We start from the raw sequence: 18,465 nt of genomic DNA on the forward strand, positions 1-18,465 counted from the left end.
CATGTTGATGAATCCTACAGTGCTCTGTATGTTCTTCTGCAAATCTTGAGATAAGTATGAGTATATGTGCCTTTCTTGAGCTGACGTTACCACACAGTCCACTCGTCTGACCTGATTCTGATCTGATTGTTAAGTGATGGGTGTTACACGATGGGTGGGCCACGGGCGCTTTTGAGTGGGACCTGATCCAGAAAAGGTAGGGAACCACTGAGTTAAATATAACAGTGTGAAAAGGACATTGTTCTTCAAAGAAAGCCCTTACGTTTTACTTTTAGTTGGGCAGAAGCAGAGGGTGGGGTCAATATCCCATTGGTTGGCATACAGGTGTAAATTCCAGTATCTTCCGGCTTGAGATCAGGGATAAGTAAAGTACCATCTACCAAGATCTTCACACGGGATTGTAGAGACCTATAGAGGGGGGGAAAGACACGAAATGCATCATGCTTTACATCTTATATTTAATTAGAGGTGGGAAAGACACAAAATGCAATATGCTTTACATCTTATATTTAATTAGAGGGGGGAAAGACACAAAATGCAATATGCTTTACATCTTACATTTAACACATTCCATGGAATATGGATTATTATGGGAGTCAATGTGTACATTTACAAATGTGATCTTTTGGTCAAGTACACAATTTTCTTAAAATGTTTGGGGGGCAGTGTTTACCTGACACTGATGTTGCCGCAACATATCTGTGTTAATAAATAGCATTTGTATATGGAGAGAATGTGACTAGATGGTTTGCATTTCATTGGTGTGCTCTTCAGCTGGATGAGTAAATAGGTTCCCTATTCTAAAAGTTATTTTCTAGGATCCCAATCCTTACAGTATGTCTTATATTAGACTTGTACAATGTACCCCATTGTACAGGTTTTAGATTACATGCAATTGTTGTAAAATACTTGATTTTTCAAACCTAGTATGAGTAATTGAGCATACTGCTCTGGACTTGCAGTTGTGGGGTGACGTTTGTTCTGGCATACTGTTAAGACGATGAAACACAAATACTTAACTCTTCACAAATAGATCTTGCTCTCTATGACTGTGTGTAAAGACTCCAGCTTACTTTATATGATAAACATTCTGTCCTTGTTTCAACCATTCGTAGGTCAGGTTGGAGGGGTAAGCATCGGCTTGGCACTGCAGAACGGCATCCTGGGACATGTTTAGGACAGTGTCCCATGGGGCGATGATGATGACCGGAGGACCTATTTGACAAGTTGGGAGAGAAGAATGTAAGTTTTCCTGAAGAAGGTATACATATTATGCCTCTATATAGGCTATCTTTTAACAACACTGATTCATATAATGTCAATGATCCAGTCAAGAGCTATAGACAGGGGGCAGAACACAGACGTCTTTACAGCTCATCTGAAACGTATCTTTCTAGTCTGAGACAGACGTGTACGCACGCACGCACGCACACACGCACACACGCACGCACGCAAGCACACCCACACACACACACACACACACCCACACACACACACACAATAATATTTGTGTGTGTGTAACATAACATAACATAACATAACATAACATAACATAACATAACATAACATAACATAACATAACATAACATAACATAACATAACATAACATTACATAAGACACCTGTCTTATGTTATGTGGGGATCAATGTTGTGAGTGTTGTGGCACAGACAGAGAGTCAACTGTAGGTGGCAGTATAGACTAAAGTGAGTCAGACTGTCAAATAGATGTCACACACAATAAAGATTATACTATTCATTTCACAGTAATGCAAGTTAGGAAGAAGGACAGTGGATGACGAGACTATGAAATGTAATCTGACCCATCACATAGATTGGTAAATCTATGTGATGGGTGGTGTAAGCCTCAAACTACTGCACCCCCTACTGCTCAGGTGCACCTGTATGACAGTTGGGTGAACTAAGTAGGGGATTCCACCTCTCCCACATAGTTGAAAGGCACTGACCTTTGACCCGTAGTTGTGTTGTATGGGTCAGGTTCCCCTCTGAGTTGGACACGTGACATTTGTACACCCCTGAGATATCTCTTGTGACTGTGGCCAAAGACACGGTACCATTGAGCACCTAGAAGAGGGGGAGACAAGTAGAGAAAGATGATGGGGTGAAGAAAAATGAAGCCATCAATCACTTCCTCGTATGACGGTGTAAAAAATAGCGGAAATAGGTGTTCTAAAAGCTCACAGCGTGTCACGATGCTACATGTTGTGAGCTTGTAGTAAGCATGGGGAACTCTTAAAGAAGAATGGGGATTTCAAGACGGAACAATTAAAAAATATATTGCATTCTTCAGCATACACCTGGTTCTAGGGGTTCAGTTTCTTTTGTTAATATATTCCACAGGCTTTGGTTGTGGTTTCCAGTGATACATCTATAGGTGTGACTGGGAGAAGGATTGTTTGGGGGTTAATTCTGGATAATATCCATTCCAGCTCTATAAATAATAGACACTAGTGCAGTAGTGCAGGTTCTGCTCAGAGCTAAATCATCTTTGGTCCCTTATTGTTGATTAAATATCAAAGGCCTTGAATAAAATACAAATATTGACCCAGATCCACGACTGGCTTGGATCAGTGGCATTTAATCCCTCTATTAATTCATTTGAGGGGTCAACCATCTCCTTGTGCACATTGTTGGCCAAACGTTTAATCTTGCAACAATGGAAATCAGAAGCTAGCCCTCTGTTCCAGCAGTGGCTTAGAGACTTGGGCAATGTGCTGTTACACATTACATTCAACCCAAAAAAAACGATCTTCCTGAAAATATGTCAGCCTCTGTTGGATATGTGGTCGGTCTCCTGTGATGGAGCCCGTGCTCGAGGTGGTCGGTCTCCTGTGATGGAGCCCGTGCTCCAGGTGGCTTCTCAAGTGCTTGTGAACAGTATGTGTTAAGCTTTCTCTCTTTCTCTGTGTATTTTCAGATCTCATCTGATACTCTTTTTGCTGGTGTTTAGTTTTTATTTAGTTCTTAGTTGTTGTTTTTTGTTCTTTCCTGATTCTCCCTTTTGTCTTCTTTTCTTTCATTCTTTTCCACTTTCTGCCCTCCTTCATTCATTCATACAGTCCTCCAATAAAAACAATGTTAACATATAGTTTGTATTACAGAACGACTAAGAACACAGTACATTTGTAGTGTACTAGTGTTTTATTAAAGTACAGGCCATCTGACTGTTTAACTGCCGTACCTTTATATTCTCATGATTCTCAAGTGGGTTCTGGTCTTTATGCCAGACAACAGTTGGTCTTGGGTTGCCATGGGCTCCACAGCTGAGAGTCACAGAGTCTCCAAGCAGAACTTCTACAAAGGTGGGCGGCGTCTTGATGAACACAGGTGGCGCTAGAACAGTGGAAGGGGTGGAAACGACACTTTAGTTTCAAAGGCGCTTCTGTCTAAAAGGACAATACCAGGTACTGAATTGTATTTAAATAGAACATAGCATTTTGCCTCAGAGACTCTATAAGTCTCACTTTGTAATAACCCTGTTTTTTCCCGAAGTAATGTACTGTAACGCAATACTATTTATAGTATTATTTCCTGCAGAGGACTTAAGGCTAATTGGGCGATTATCTATAATCTGATGCAACACAGGTAGGGCATTCGCCCTTTCTAGGGCAATTAGCCCAAAACCCTTACATGACTCCCACTGGAGCATCTCCTGATGGTGTGTGTGTGTGTGTGTGTGTGTGTGTGTGTGTGTGTGTGTGTGTGTGTGTGTGTGTGTGTGTGTGTGTGTGTGTGTGTGTGTGTGTGTGTGTGTGTGTGTGTGTGTGTGTGTGTGTGTGTGTGTGTGTGTGTGTGTGTGTGTGTGTGTGTGTGTGTGTGTGTGTGTGTGTGTGTAAGAGATACGTTGGCATATTATGAAGAGAATGGAGCACTGGGAATTTTGAGTGAGTAGACTTTAATCCTTTGCCTTAACTCATTCCGTGCGTTATAGTCTAATATAACTTTGTCAGTCGCTGCCGGTGTTTTTTAATTACCTTTGGAGCATACGCCGAAATATTTGCGCCTTTGATCGATGACAGCTATTTAACAAGACATGGTCTAGATTAAAATAAACTTGTCGCTGATTGGTCCGGTGGTTTGTCAGATTAACCATGGACCAAAACACGGACGGACAGACGGACAGACAGACAGACAGACAGGCCCCCAACACACAACACCTCGTGGTGCACTGCCCAAGAAATGCACCGTCATAGGTCCTTCCGCTTTCTGGCTGCATGCTGCCGTGGCAGTTATAAATAAAGTGACGGTGCCACCTGTAGAGCAGGAAAAGGAACTGCGACACTGCGTCCCCCACCCAGCAGGAACCCCACGGTGCTGCACCTGTGATGGAGAGGAAGGTCCACGTGCCGTTGCGGAACTCGTCTTTTTTACTCTCCAGGAGCAGGATTCTGCATTCAAACCAGCCCTCGTCCTCCAGGGTCAGCTGATCCACACGCAGAGAGGCACCCTGGGACAGAGACACGCGGCCTGGTGGAGAGGTGAAGAGAGAGAGAGAGACATAGAGAGAGAGACAGCGACAGAGAGAGAGAGAGAGAGAGCTCAGGGTCAGCAGCACACACACACACACACACACACACACATACACACACACACACACACAGACGGGCAGAGTCAGCACATGCAGGCTTACCATGCTGAGGACACAGGCATCCACAGTGTCGCACAAAGGCCACAGTCAAAGTCAAACCTCACAGCTGGCCTTTATCGCAAGCACACAGCCCCATGTTCCATCCATGGGCGTATGCTGCGGCAATGCTAGTAGCAAATATTCGACCACATATCGCATTAACGCTGCACGGAGAAGAGTTGAGCACTAGTTTGGTCTTCTGCAGAACGTTATCGCGTGTGGAACGTAGCAATTAAAGTATGTAATTAAAAAGGATGAGAAGCCAGTGACCTTGGGTTGGAAGAGTACAAACATCAATCAGTCATGGCGGCGGTAATGATGTGCAAGATGACAGCTGAAGAGCATGCCCTATAATTTTCACAGTGGTGGAAAGTAACTAAGTACATTTACTTAAGTACTGTACTTTACAATTTTGAAGTACTTTACTTGAGTATTACCAATTTCCAACACTTCATTCTGCTCCGCTACGTCTCAGATCCAAATATTGTACTTTTACTCCACTACATTTATTGTAACATTTTTGTTACTAGTTACTGTGTAGATTTTGATTATTATTTCAAAACATACATTAACCACTTCTGTCCTATACACATTTCACTTACTTTCTACTTTTGGTACTTTTTAGTACATTTTGGTACCAATACTTTTGGTACTTTTAGTACATTTTGGTTGCCGGACTTTTACTTGTAACAGAGTATTTCTATATTGCAGTATTGATAATTTTACTTAAGTGAAACAATTGAGTACTTTTATCACCACTGTCAATTTCAGGCTGTCAGTTGTTTACAGCGCGGACGTAACAGCTGCAGGAACGCCATAGGAATGCTTGGGGAAAACTTTGTAGCGACTAAAAAAACCTTGATAGCTTTTATGTATGCGTATTTCTGAAAAGTCTTCACCTAAAGATGCATTCCTGTGGGAAAAAGGAGAGCTGCGTCACGGAACGAGCCATCTGTTTTTGTTTATCAGAGGACAGTTGGCAAAGACAATCACAATGGCACCTGGCAGATACGCAGTATGGTTTATAAACACATACACGTACACACACACACACACACACACACACACACACACACACACACACACACACACACACACACACACACACACACACACACACACACACACACACACACACACACACACACACACACACACACACACACACACACACACACACACAAGCAAACAAAAAACACTAGTCATACTTCAGTCGTACGACAGTGTCGCTTGCCTTGCCGGAAATAACCGATTTTTCACTTGAAAAAGTGTTATTGTTGTTGAGCGACACCGTCGGTGAAGTACTGTATGAATTAGTCTTTATACCGCACCCTCTCCTCACCCTCTTTCTATACTTCTTACAACTCCTTGTCAGGCTTTGAAACTTGATCTGTTGGTTGCCTGGTGACTGCAGCCTGGTTTTCAGGGCACTGGAGTTACCAACCCACCCCCACCACCCCCCTTCCTTTTATTCAGTTTCTCAATGAACTCTTTTTCCTACTTCAATCTCCAGCTTTGAAATCATAGAGGATGCAGAAGGGTGAAACTCACGCCCCAGTTTGAAAGAAAACAAAGTAACCACAGGGAGATTTCCGGTGTGCCATCAATGGCATATAGGTTTTATATATACTCTTTTGTAAAAATTGGTAAATAATTTGTAAATGTTTCTTAATGCATCAGCTATTCATGGTAATGCACCAACCGTACAGAGAAAAATCACACCCGTGTGAAGTGAGGGGTGCTCTTATCATCATACGTCATCATACATCATCTCATTCTGTCCAATCACAATTTGCGTTCTCACTTTCGTCTCCAATGTTTGTGTTCACACACTTTTGTCTTCAATGTTTGTGTTTACACAAACCCTCAAAGCTGGACAAAACATAATAAAACAAATTCTGAATCGGATCTATTTCTATTTCTTACTGATTGCTGCTGTGCTAACACATAGCATAGCCATAGAGGTTGTGGGAGCTCACTGATGGTAGTGAGAAGCCAGAACATTCCGTTTCCGTTGGATTCAAAGTATGGAAAAATATTTTGAGACATATTTTTAAAACCATGATGTGGGAAATTGTATTCTGATGACGTTCAGCACCTGAGGTCATCTCCCCTCAGAATGACATGACAAATGAACTGAACCCTCCTCACCTCAACCTTTGAACTTAAGCTGCAACAATATCACAGGAAGCACAATAGTGTCTGGGTTTTATACGCCGGGCCGTACGACAAAGTATTCAGGCCTGAGCCTCAAGAGGTATGAGACTGGGTGAAAACACCACACTGTGGTTAGAGAAGCAACAACAATGGCTAACAATTAACCCTGCATTCCTGGCTGGGCCTGTTGCTGTGCTTAATAGATGGGTTTAATGATTGACTGGCCTCAACAAGTCAACGACTGACCCAGCCTTTGATGGGCGGTGTTCAGTTTGAGCTTCCATAAAAAAGAGAGTGCATGATTCCTGAATGAATCATTTAAACAACTGGGCAGGGCACCGATAGAGGAAACGTGCACGCTGATGATAACAGGTGTGGAGAAAACTTCAGGCATTTGCTCTTATCTCTGTAGAGGCTTATGAGGGCTCCTCCTTGAGCTTTCAGGTCATTTCCTACACTCCTGGGTGGTCATTTAACTGATTGCATCAAAGTTTACCCTTGCGTAAAAACTGACCCTTATACCCTATAAGGACTTCACGTCGTATGCAGCATGTTGCGAAAATTGTGATTATATTGCACAGCTTTCAATTTGGCATCCCTATTTTGGGCATGTCATTATAGACGAACATCCTCCAAACAAATTCAGAACATTTTCAAAACATTTCAAATGATGTTAACATTTCCAAAAATAGAGGAAATAGCTGATCTACAAGCTCACAATGTGTGAGCTTGTAGGTGAGCTATTTTTTGTTATTTGTCCTGGACAAAGTATATAGGTTCTAAGTGTTAACCACGCTGAGGGCAAAGGAGAAAAACACTTTCACGTGCTGCACCACCACACACACCCACTCCCACACACTCTCTCTCTCATCTCTCACACACACACACACACACACACACACACACACACACACACACACACACACACACACACACACACACACACACACACACACACACACACACACACACACGTAATCATCATGTGGCTATATATTGTCGGATACGTTAAGCTCATTATGGCTGACGGCACCTGTTGGATTGGACTGATTCCAAGAGTCAAACATGACCAGTGCCTAGTTGAACCATCCAGCCCTGTGGGTCCAGAAGCACGTGGTTGTGACTGCAAACATGTTGATTTTCAAAATCCGGCGAGTGGCCCCGCCCCCTTGGCTCTCCACGGCGGAATTCAAGTTTCATCATCAAACTCTTAACCCTTTCCCTCTGCCTCCCTCCTGTCTATCACTACAAAGAGAACACCCCCCCTCTCGCACGCACGCACGCACGCACGCACGCACGCACGCACGCACGCACGCACACCCTTCATTCTCTCAGGTTACCATAGAGATGAGACCAAGAAAAAAACCCAGGCTGAGGGTTTAGATTTGAATTCAGTTGCCGTAGAAATAACCGACAGGGCCAAACATGGATAGGGGACTAGGGGAGGGTAGATCTCACAGGGCAGGGGGTGGGGTATGTACTGCCACAAATTAGAAAAATTACAAGCGGAGGAAAAAAAGACATGTTTGGATTCAAATAATGGACAAATGGCTTGTGACAAATGCAACACTGCGAGAGGCAGAAGGAGAGAGAGCGACATAAAGGAGAGGGAGAGAAAGAGAGGACCCTGCTTTCATTTCAGTGTGTTGATAGACAAAGGCCTTGACATGGAATGACAAATGCTTTCATTTTAATTTGGACACGCAAATCAACATGCAGCTCTGTACGTACAAAACAGATATAAATATTTCTTCCTTTGGGATATAGCAAATATCGCAAAAGACGATAAAGGACCATTAAAGTTGACAAACAACTGACTGTTAAAACAAAACGCCAGTTTCCTTCCATACGGAATTCAATGAAAGGTTACAGAGAGGTTAGGCGGAGTGTTTGAATCGATAATCCACCGTCTACAACCAATGAGAGAGCGACCTTTTTGACCCAAGTGAGCCGTAACCCTCCAGCAGACGCATTCACCCTCCCAGTCCCCCAGTGCGTGCATTAGCATACCGTCCACTACTCACACTCCTCCAGACCCACCGCCACCATTAGACTCTATGGGAGGACAAGGGAGGCAAAAACAATAGCTGCTGCTCCGTCTATCCTCCTCAATGTTTTTCCACCAGTAGATATCACATGACAGCTCCAGTCTAGCTTAAAATGAGCCCCCTGTTCCTACAGGTCCGTGGCCAACCCAGGGTAGAAAATGGAAACGCTAATCCACTGTGTGTGCCCTCTCTTCATATTAGCAAGAGTCAGGTTCTCTCCCAGTGGGTGGCAGAGGCCAGGAATCACTCAGCGATTCACAGCGGTCCCACTGCCAGACATCTAGCCTTGTCTCGTGGTTTCTGTTCCTCAATAACAGTTTTTCTTTTTATGTAGCCATCGCCTGGGGGCTGTAACATATAAGAAGGACAAGGGTTTTCAAGGTTGTATTTCCCTTTGAAATGAACTCGCTCTTAGTTGTATGTAAACTCAGTGGGGCCAGGTTACATCAATGTTTTATTTTACTCACATGAATCTTCTCACCTTGGGTTGAACTTTAAGAATCACACACAGCACACACAGCACTCCCAGTACATGAGAGGTGGTGCCAGCGTATTTTACATTGCTTATCGTCTACACTCTGAGCTGTTTTAGCTCGTTGAGTTTGGATTTGCACAGATAAAGCTTCGCGATAAGACTTTATTGTTGCGGGGAAGCGGATTGTGATTGTGGCAGAGAGCGGTTCCCAACTCTGCTTATTGACATTAGTAGCAGTGCCGGTGTATATTCAGCATCATATGATACAATAGCAGCAGCACCTATATGGAGGAAGACAAGATTATGCTGTACGGAGAGGCGTCAGCTCTGTTTTTCTTTGTCCATCCGTATGTTCATAAGAGAGCCAGGGCAGAGGTGCATTGTGGGATGTGTTTTTATTTGAATACAATCATAAGTCCGGGGCCAGCCCCCTGCCACTGACAGCACCCCCTCCCTCTCCCCCAAATTTCCCTCTTCCATCCTCCTGTCTCCCTAATCAGTTTAACCCTCTTATGAATAGCTCTTTGTCGTGTGATAGATTACAGTTAACTCTGTCTGCTCTCACTCTGTCCGGCTGGGTTAACCCCTGCACCAGCAAACAAACACACACACACGACGCGTACACACACATGTCACACACACGACACACACGCGTACGAGCGCACGCACACACACACACACACACACACACACACACACACACACACACACACACACACACACACACACACACACACACACACACACACCTTCGACAACAGTAGCTGCTCAGCTAGATGTTAGTAGCATGCGCAGCAGCCCGATCTTTCTGTTGATTGTGTCAGGGGGATATCATCAGGAAAACAAGATAATGTACTTTGTAAAAAATAAATAAAAAGAAAATAAACATTGATTATGGAATGAATGAGCTCATATTGGCACAAACTGTACATGTTATGAGCACATGCCTCATAAACGTTGTTTTCTTTACTACATGATGGGTTAGTTAATAATTGTCAGCTGCTAAAAACAGGTGCTATACTCAGTATATGAAGAACCATCAGGACCATCATTCCAGAGGTTTAACCACTTGAACTCTAGTGTAATCCACCGTAATCTGAAGACTCACCTCTTCAGACTCCACCTTGGCCCGTAGCACTTGACCTAGCCTTGACGACCATGCAGTCTTATGCAAAGGTTACATTTTAATTTAGATGGCATGTTATTTAGACAGATAGCAGGTTCATTTGTTGACCTGGCACCCTATAGTTTGTATAGTTTCAACCTACAGATTTAGTTTTAATATGATGCTAGGTTCTTGGTTTACCTCTGGTCCTAGGGTATTTTAATATGATGCTAGGTTCTTGGTTTACCTCTGGTCCTAGGGTATTTTAATATGATGCTAGGTTCTTGGTTTACCTCTGGTCCTAGGGTATTTTAATATGATGCTAGGTTCTTGGTTTACCTCTGGTCCTAGGGTATTTTAATATGATGCTAGGTTCTTGGTTTACCTCTGGTCCTAGGGTATTTTAATATGATGCTAGGTTCTTGGTTTACCTCTGGTCCTAGGGTATTTTAATATGCATCAAAATATATGATGCTAGGTTCTTGGTTTACCTCTAGTCCTAGGGTATTTTAATATGATGCTAGGTTCTTGGTTTACCTCTGGTCCTAGGGTATTTTCGACAAAGTGATTTGGTGTGGAGAGAAATACTAGATGATCTAGTGTAGAGCCCTGGGGGACGCCGGTCAAGTAAGTATACAGGGTATAATCCTCTTCATACTCATGCATTACTGTCGAAAAGACAACAGGAAAGAGATCAACCCTACCTTTAAACATTATATAATTATCTCCCAAGAGTAGAAACATGAGCTTCTAACCGGTGCTTTTTTCATGCCCCCACACTGACAGCCTCAGAGTCACTTTCACTGACCCGAGGGCTAAGAATAGGGCTCAGTGTGTGAACATACTGTAATAAAGCACTCGATTGGAGCTGATCACCTTCTTGTGAATCTGGCCTTGTGGACACACCTAGAGCATGACGAGATGAGGTAACACAGCTTTTGTTAGAGTCAGGCGCTTTGAGCAGGAACATGAGATCTACAGGTCCAGCCATCCATTCTTCCCTTTTTGTGTGTGTGTGTGTCGCTGTTTGTTGACGGTCTCCCTAGTCCAGTTGTAGCAGAAAAACTGGTTAGCAGATAAAGGTGATCTGTTTCAGCTGCCACCTTTCTGTTTGCCTGCTTTCTGTCTTTGGTGGGTGCCAAATAGAGGCATGTTTGCGAAAGCTTTGCAGTCCAATATAAAGTTTCAGTTGAGTCCGTGACTGGTCTGGGGGGGATTATAGACATTGTTATTTGTTGTATGGGAATGTGTTGGTGTGTGCATGTAGGCATGCACAGGTGCAGTGCAATGACGAACCCAGTCTTTACTCCTCATCCGGTGAAACAAGGGAGGGGCCTGCTGGGACACTTCTGGGGTGTGAGCCGTAAATGCTTGAGCCCTAGCATACCTATTCTGGGTATGTCCAGGCAAACATTTGGCAAACATAGGCAAACATCCGCCAAATAGCAGATATACAAGTTTGCAACACATCACAAAGCATCACATTGCCACACGTCAAGTATTGACTGCCGAGGGACCCCAGTCAACTAAATATGCATAGGGTTTGTTAAGCCAGATTTCACTTTACAGTATATTACTCACTGTCACAACCCAGTACCCACTCTTCAAGACAGAAGAAGCACACTGTATATGGATTTTCCCCTGGATTTCCCCTTCAGAACCTGACTACCAGAACCCAAATATCCAATCGGCAACCCAGAAGGAGCTTCACTTCCAGATCATCAAAACTAAATTATATGAAACCCATCCCATCCTATTCCTTTTGAGGGGCGCTAGCTACCTATGTCCAGCTTTCCGGGTTTGTGTGAACACAAACATTGGCTTGTGATTGGCTGATCACCCCATAGCGATGATTTGATTGGCTGAGCAAAGTACATTCTGAAGATAAAAGTGGGGGCAGAAAAGTGAACATGTCAAAAGTGATGAATGACTTTTGTGATGATTTGATTGGCTGAGCACGGATGTGATGAATGATGATGTATGATGATAAGAGCGCCCCTCACTTCACACGATAGCCTTTATCAATAGCATATAGTTTGGGGCAGCGGTGGCCTAAGGGTTAGAGGAGTGCCCTTGTTGCCGAAAGGTTGCCGGTTCAATTCCCTGGACAGACAGGAAAATCTGGGTCAGGAAGTGATTGGTCATCACTCACCCAACACTGCTGAAGTGCCCTTGAGCAAGGCACTGAACCCCCAACTGCTCCAGTGGAGCTGCTTAGTGGCCAACAGTATAAGACTTGTGGTTGTACTGGTCAGCTCCCAGGTTTTTGTGTGTGTGTGTTTCTATGTGCAGGGCGTTGCTGAAAATGAGCAATTGTGCTCAGCTACTACCCTGGGTAAATAAAAAAACAAAACAAAAAACCAGTAGGAAATGGAAATACAAGCTCATAATGCAACAATGTTATACGATGAATTATATCAAACCATAATAAAAATGTGGCTTGCTGAAAATAACTTTTCAAGTAAAAAATGTATAAACTGGGCTATAGGGGTGACTTCCAGCCACATCATCTCTACCAATTTCCCTCAACAGAGAAGAAATATTTGATCTATCTGACACTACTGTAAGCAGTCCTGGCACCACAAGCATGGTGAGGCGGCTCCGAGATATTTTCTCTACAAATACAACTAGAACAGAGCCTATTAGTAATAGTGTCCAAAAGGTATCTATCTACCAGAGGATCACAAAGACTGTGCAGGTAGTCATGCCCCTAAAAACTGTATATAATTTAAATATCAATAAAACAAGCATTTTGGCATCTGCAACTTGAATTAAGGTGACTTGATTAAGGTGACAAAAAGGGCCTGTCAGCTCAATTACACAATGCAATACTGTGTTTTCAATAGTTTTGCACACAAAGTTATATATTAAAAAAAACATACCAATTAAAAATGTCCCCATCTATTTCCCATTCCAAGTCTGTTTGTGTTAAATGTCAGCAATGGGATAATATTTGTGGGTAGATCTTGATGAGCTGGTCATTTTGAAAGTAGCTCTCAAGTAAAAAAAAAGGTGTGCCCTGCCCTGTGACAACGTATCAGTCAGAATCGGCCTTGCTGCTCTTCTTTGCCGTGGGCTGACTGATGTTCAGCCCCCGGGGCATGCAGGCTGGAAGAGGGATGTATGCATTGATACCTCCCTGATTCCCATTAGAACTCTAGCATTACAGACAGTTGAAGTACTTAGACAGACTGGTGTCTAATGGGGTCAATAGAAGGACACTCTGTGACAGAGACACAGCCGACACTCTTTGAGCACCGAGTGCAATCTCAAATACACCTGATATCGCTATCATGCAATTGAAGGTTAAATGTACTGTATGACTGAGATGCATTCCCCTTGTCAAAGACACGGCTTCTCATTGATTCTTCTCATGTCACATTCTAAAAGTGTCTCAGACAGCAGAGAAAGACATCTTACACGTTTTTAAATACTGTAAAATAAAATCTGTTTAAGTGATGAATTGGATGAATTAGCAGTACAATTCCTTGTAATAATGACATCATTTACTTTCATGTTTCTCAAAACTGTTGAACTTCACTGCATAAAGTCCTTGCTTTCTGATCCCTAAACAGAGACAAGCCAGGACACGGATCAGGAAAGGGCTGCCTACCGCACCACTGTCTTGTGGTTACATCTGAAATCCCCCCCCACATTTTAATTTGAGGGTAGCATACATTAGAGCCACCGCGCTGACACGCTTCACATGCCACCATCTGTTTCCAGTGTACAGTCAGAGAGATATGAGGATCTGAAGCAGACATGAGGGCTAATGCGCACAGCAGACAAGTGCCAGGTGGTTATGACCAAAAGTATCATGGCATCAAAAAGCACCTTCAACTCCAACTAAGAGCATGTCTGTATAATGTTGTTTACGCCATTATGGCTGTTGTCAGATGAGTGCCCTTAAACAATGGCACATTTATCGGGCTACGGGATTGTTAGCACGTCAAGGGGCCTGTTTGTGGTTCCTCACTGGCCCCTGTAGAGGTTCAGTGTGGTCCCTGAATGCGAGACCTATTCATGTGTTTTCTGACGACTTGTTTTTCATGATGCCACTTTCTTGGCCAAGATTCTCTTGAAAATGTCAGCGGGGCTTCTTGGTTCAACAGAGTTTAAATAAGATGCAACTTTGAAAACTGGCATTGAAGTGTTGTTACTAGTCTCGATGACCTAGATGGGGTGGGTATGGGATTTTGGGTGCCCTATTAGTCTTGGTAGTATTGTTGGCCATGGCAGAGGAAGGGGTGGCCCTCTTTGTCTTTTGTTCTCATGTAGACAATGATGGGATTATGGTACATCAGTAAGAAAACTCTGTTATTCCCTATGCTTCATCTATCCTCCTTCCAGCAAAAACAATCTTACTGGGTCAGCCCTCGGAATACCAATAAAACACTGTCATCAGACCACCAGCCCCCACCTCCACCCACCCAGCCTTCCCTAGTTTAACCCCACTCTCTTTAATCCAGACCCACTCCCTTCCATCTCTAACACACACACACACACACACACACACACACACACACACACACACACACACACACACACACACACACACACACACACACACACACACACACACACACACACACACACACACACACACACACACACACACACACACACACACACACACACACACACAGCGTGCCTAGTGCCCCTGTCTTTCCTGCCCCACCCCCCCTTAACAGCCTCCATTAAAATGCATCCATTCTCGCCCATCCCCTCTCCCCCTGCATTACCTCTGCAGTCTGGAAACACACAGACAGACAACACTAAACACTCTCGGTAATAACAGGGCTGCTGTTTAGGATGGATTACCTATTTGGGGGCATTGTTTCCAAAACGCCCCCAACCACCCAGCATTCATAAATACCACTGTAGCCCCCTTTTCCCTACCCCTACTGCTCTCACCCTACAGCAGTACATAACTCACATTCCCAGCCAGTACACTTCAAGGAAAGGAAAAGACATCTTCTTTAAGGGAAAACATTTGAACGATTTTGCACAAGCACCCCAATACCTTCCCCTGAAATCACTTGAGCCGTAATCAAATTAATGTCTCAGTTTGAGGTTGAACTCCTTTTGAGGGACACAGACTGTTATGCTATTCAAATTAAAATTAAAATTTTAAAATGTAAGAAAAATAAATAAATATATATATATATATATATATATATATATATATATATATATATATATATATATAGGGCTTAAGTGTTTAAAGCACTACATGAGTGTCTTGATGAATTGAATATACAGGACCGCAATGGAAACAAGCCCTTAGGGCTTTCTGTGTTATCCTTTTAGCACAATTATATAATCGCACTGTACTATTTGCAAACGGTTAATAAAGTATTCAATCAAACCAGGCTTTTGTGCACAAGTATCCTGTTGCCTGGCTGTATTACCCAGATGGACAAAATATTTGATTGCAGAAAGGTTAGAACTTTCAATGAAGTTACATGTTATGTAACTGTATGTATTATGTGTAGTTTTAAAACATTTATGGGAGCTTGTGATTGACTTCACCTGACAGGACTTACCCTTGTAATTTGGGTGGACACGTGGAGCATAAACTCCAAATTTGATGAGGATGGGAACGTTGTACCCAAGGCGCACCCACTCCACCACATGCAGAGGGAAGAGGTTTGGGCTGGTGGCTTCTTTGGAAGAGGGGCTGAGACTGCAGGCCAACTCCGCAGAGCTCCCAACCCGAGCCTGGACCAACGACGCTTCACCTCGCGACACACCTGTGGTGGAAACAGCATATCAACGGTGGTTTAAACATTTACCGATTGAATAGCAGGCAGTAAACACTGGAACAGCCATGAACAAATACATAAATCAAGATTCACGAGCGTCCAAATATCTAGAAAATGTGGAAGTATTTAGCACAGAGCCTGAGAGACCAGACCATGACTCGAATTTTTTTGGTTACTTGTTGCGAGTGGAAATGGTCGTATTTCCTATGCTGGGAACGGATCGTAAAACTCAAGCCCTAAGACCTTGGTTGCCTCAAGTGAGGGTGGGGAAAGACAGGAGAAGCAGCCAGGGGCTGATACTTTGGCAATGTGTTGCTCAACAATAATAACTTATTGTTAAGTGTTAACTGAAACAAATGTCCACACGTAGCGTCATAGTGTGTCACACACGGCACAAATCACATGACACTTTGTCACGAATCGAATCATAAATCAGGCTTAAGATAGACGAACAAACTGAAAGGATGAGTTCAAACAGTGAACATCTGTTTTGAACTGCACGCATGGCAGTGGCTGTGATCTCCCTGGCTTGTTTTCTGTTGAAACCCAATACTGAAAGGTCATGTAAAACAACCCTAACCCAATACTGAAAGGTCATGTAAAACAACCATGCTCCGTTTGGTGTCAGTTCAAAGCCTTGAAGATGATTGCAATCCCATTAGCTACACCTGTGTGTCTCTCTGTCTCTCTGCTTTATTGGCATAAGATACATACCAAAGCAATTATGAAATAAAACAAAATGTATTTGAATCTCTCTCCATCTCTCTCGCACGCACGCACGCACGCACGCACGCACGCACACTATCTGTCTGTCTGTCTGTCTGTCTGTCTGTCTGTCTGTCAGAGATGTCTCTTGTGAATGTGTGACATATTGGGTGCTGGTGTTTGCTCTGCAATTCATCTGGCCTGCTGATTACGCTCTAATCTCTGGGGGGGGGGGGTGGAGGGGGGGTGGATTCCCTGATGCAGGACAGTGGGCGAGGGGGGGGCCTCTGAGGACAGCAGGCACACTGCTCACTACCCCCTGGGGTACACACATGGTGTGCGGACCTGCACAATCCCTTCCCCCCCTAGAAGCATGCCTTGGGTTGGGGGCAGCTAGCATAAATCCCAGATTGATCTAAATCCAGACGCAGTTATTCAAGTAGGTTTTATCCCTATCCTCTGTCATTCACTTGCATTTAATACCCCCCCGCAGCCCCTCCTCTTCACTTTCACCATTCAAGCCAAAGAGTTGACTGTGCCAGACACAGCACAGCGTCATCAACATACGACCACTACTCTTTAATGCTTTGTCAGAAGACTATAGACAAGAGACATGGGTTTCTTTGAAATGCAATGTAAGCAATGAACTTTTGGCAAAGCAAAGACACACAAAAGCTGAGGAAAAGCCCAACCTTATGGCTTGAAGGGCTCAGAAGGAGTGGGGGGTTGGCTGCTAGCTGACCCCAGAGAGGAAAACATTTCACATACGCCTCACATACTGTATTTGTATGGCAAACAGGGTCAGAGGCACACAGTGGCTGGATGTATTTGATATATTATGTGTCACAGAGAAATTGAGAAATGAGTGTTTTTGGACTGGCCGGTCAGTCAATTTAAGAAAAAGAGGACACTGATGGGAGGAGGAGCGCCTGTTTTGTTTGTTGCAACAAGGTGGGCATTTCCAACAGCAAGGCCACGAGCCTCCGTTCGAGTTGGCAAGCCGTAGTGGACGGCTGGACGGACGGACGTTATAGTTTATTGCTTGAGTGAATCTGCAGAGTAGTATCAAAAGTTCAAAACGTATTGTTGAAGAAAATGCAAAATGGCGGGAAACGTAATTAGTAGTTAATATCATGATCCAAGGATTTATTCATTTTAATTTTGATTGTACGACCTAGGGGTTATCAAATATAATCTCTGGGTTTGGCACCTGGTGGAGATAATGATGTATGCAGGCATGCAGTATCGTATACTTACTTAGCAGACAGAGGGCTACAGCAGTAGTGACAACCAGCAGCCACCGTCTGTCCAATCCCATGGCCGTCCCTCACACTCCCTCACACATCTTCCGACCTGAAACACAACATCACACACTCCATTTAGTCCATTTAGAGTTAACTTAATTCTATCTGAGTTAGTGCATTCAGATCTCAGTGCCCCATAAGGACATCTCTTCTCAGACAAATGTAATCTTTTAAATTGAGTTGACACATTTACTCATAATCCAGGAACCAAACTACAGTACATTCAAGCTGCACTTCATGGTTAACAGATAACTGTATAGT

General features: G+C 43.6%; 1 protein-coding gene across 1 annotated transcript; it reads right to left on the reverse strand.

The window, feature by feature from the left end:
- Positions 1-245: 245 nt before the first annotated feature.
- On the reverse strand, positions 246-18,218 carry LOC306934418 (protein turtle homolog A-like; the record flags this gene model as incomplete). The annotated part of the gene is made up of 7 exons (XM_079516987.1): positions 246-408; positions 1,074-1,215; positions 1,965-2,082; positions 3,200-3,351; positions 4,339-4,485; positions 15,977-16,183; positions 18,158-18,218. 7 exons carry the CDS (start codon positions 18,216-18,218, stop codon positions 246-248), a joined length of 990 nt encoding a protein of 329 aa, XP_079373113.1.
- Positions 18,219-18,465: the final 247 nt, after the last annotated feature.

This window comes from Electrona antarctica (genome assembly GCF_951216825.1).
Source record: "Electrona antarctica genome assembly, chromosome: 12".
NCBI classification, from domain to species: Eukaryota; Metazoa; Chordata; class Actinopteri; order Myctophiformes; family Myctophidae; genus Electrona; species Electrona antarctica.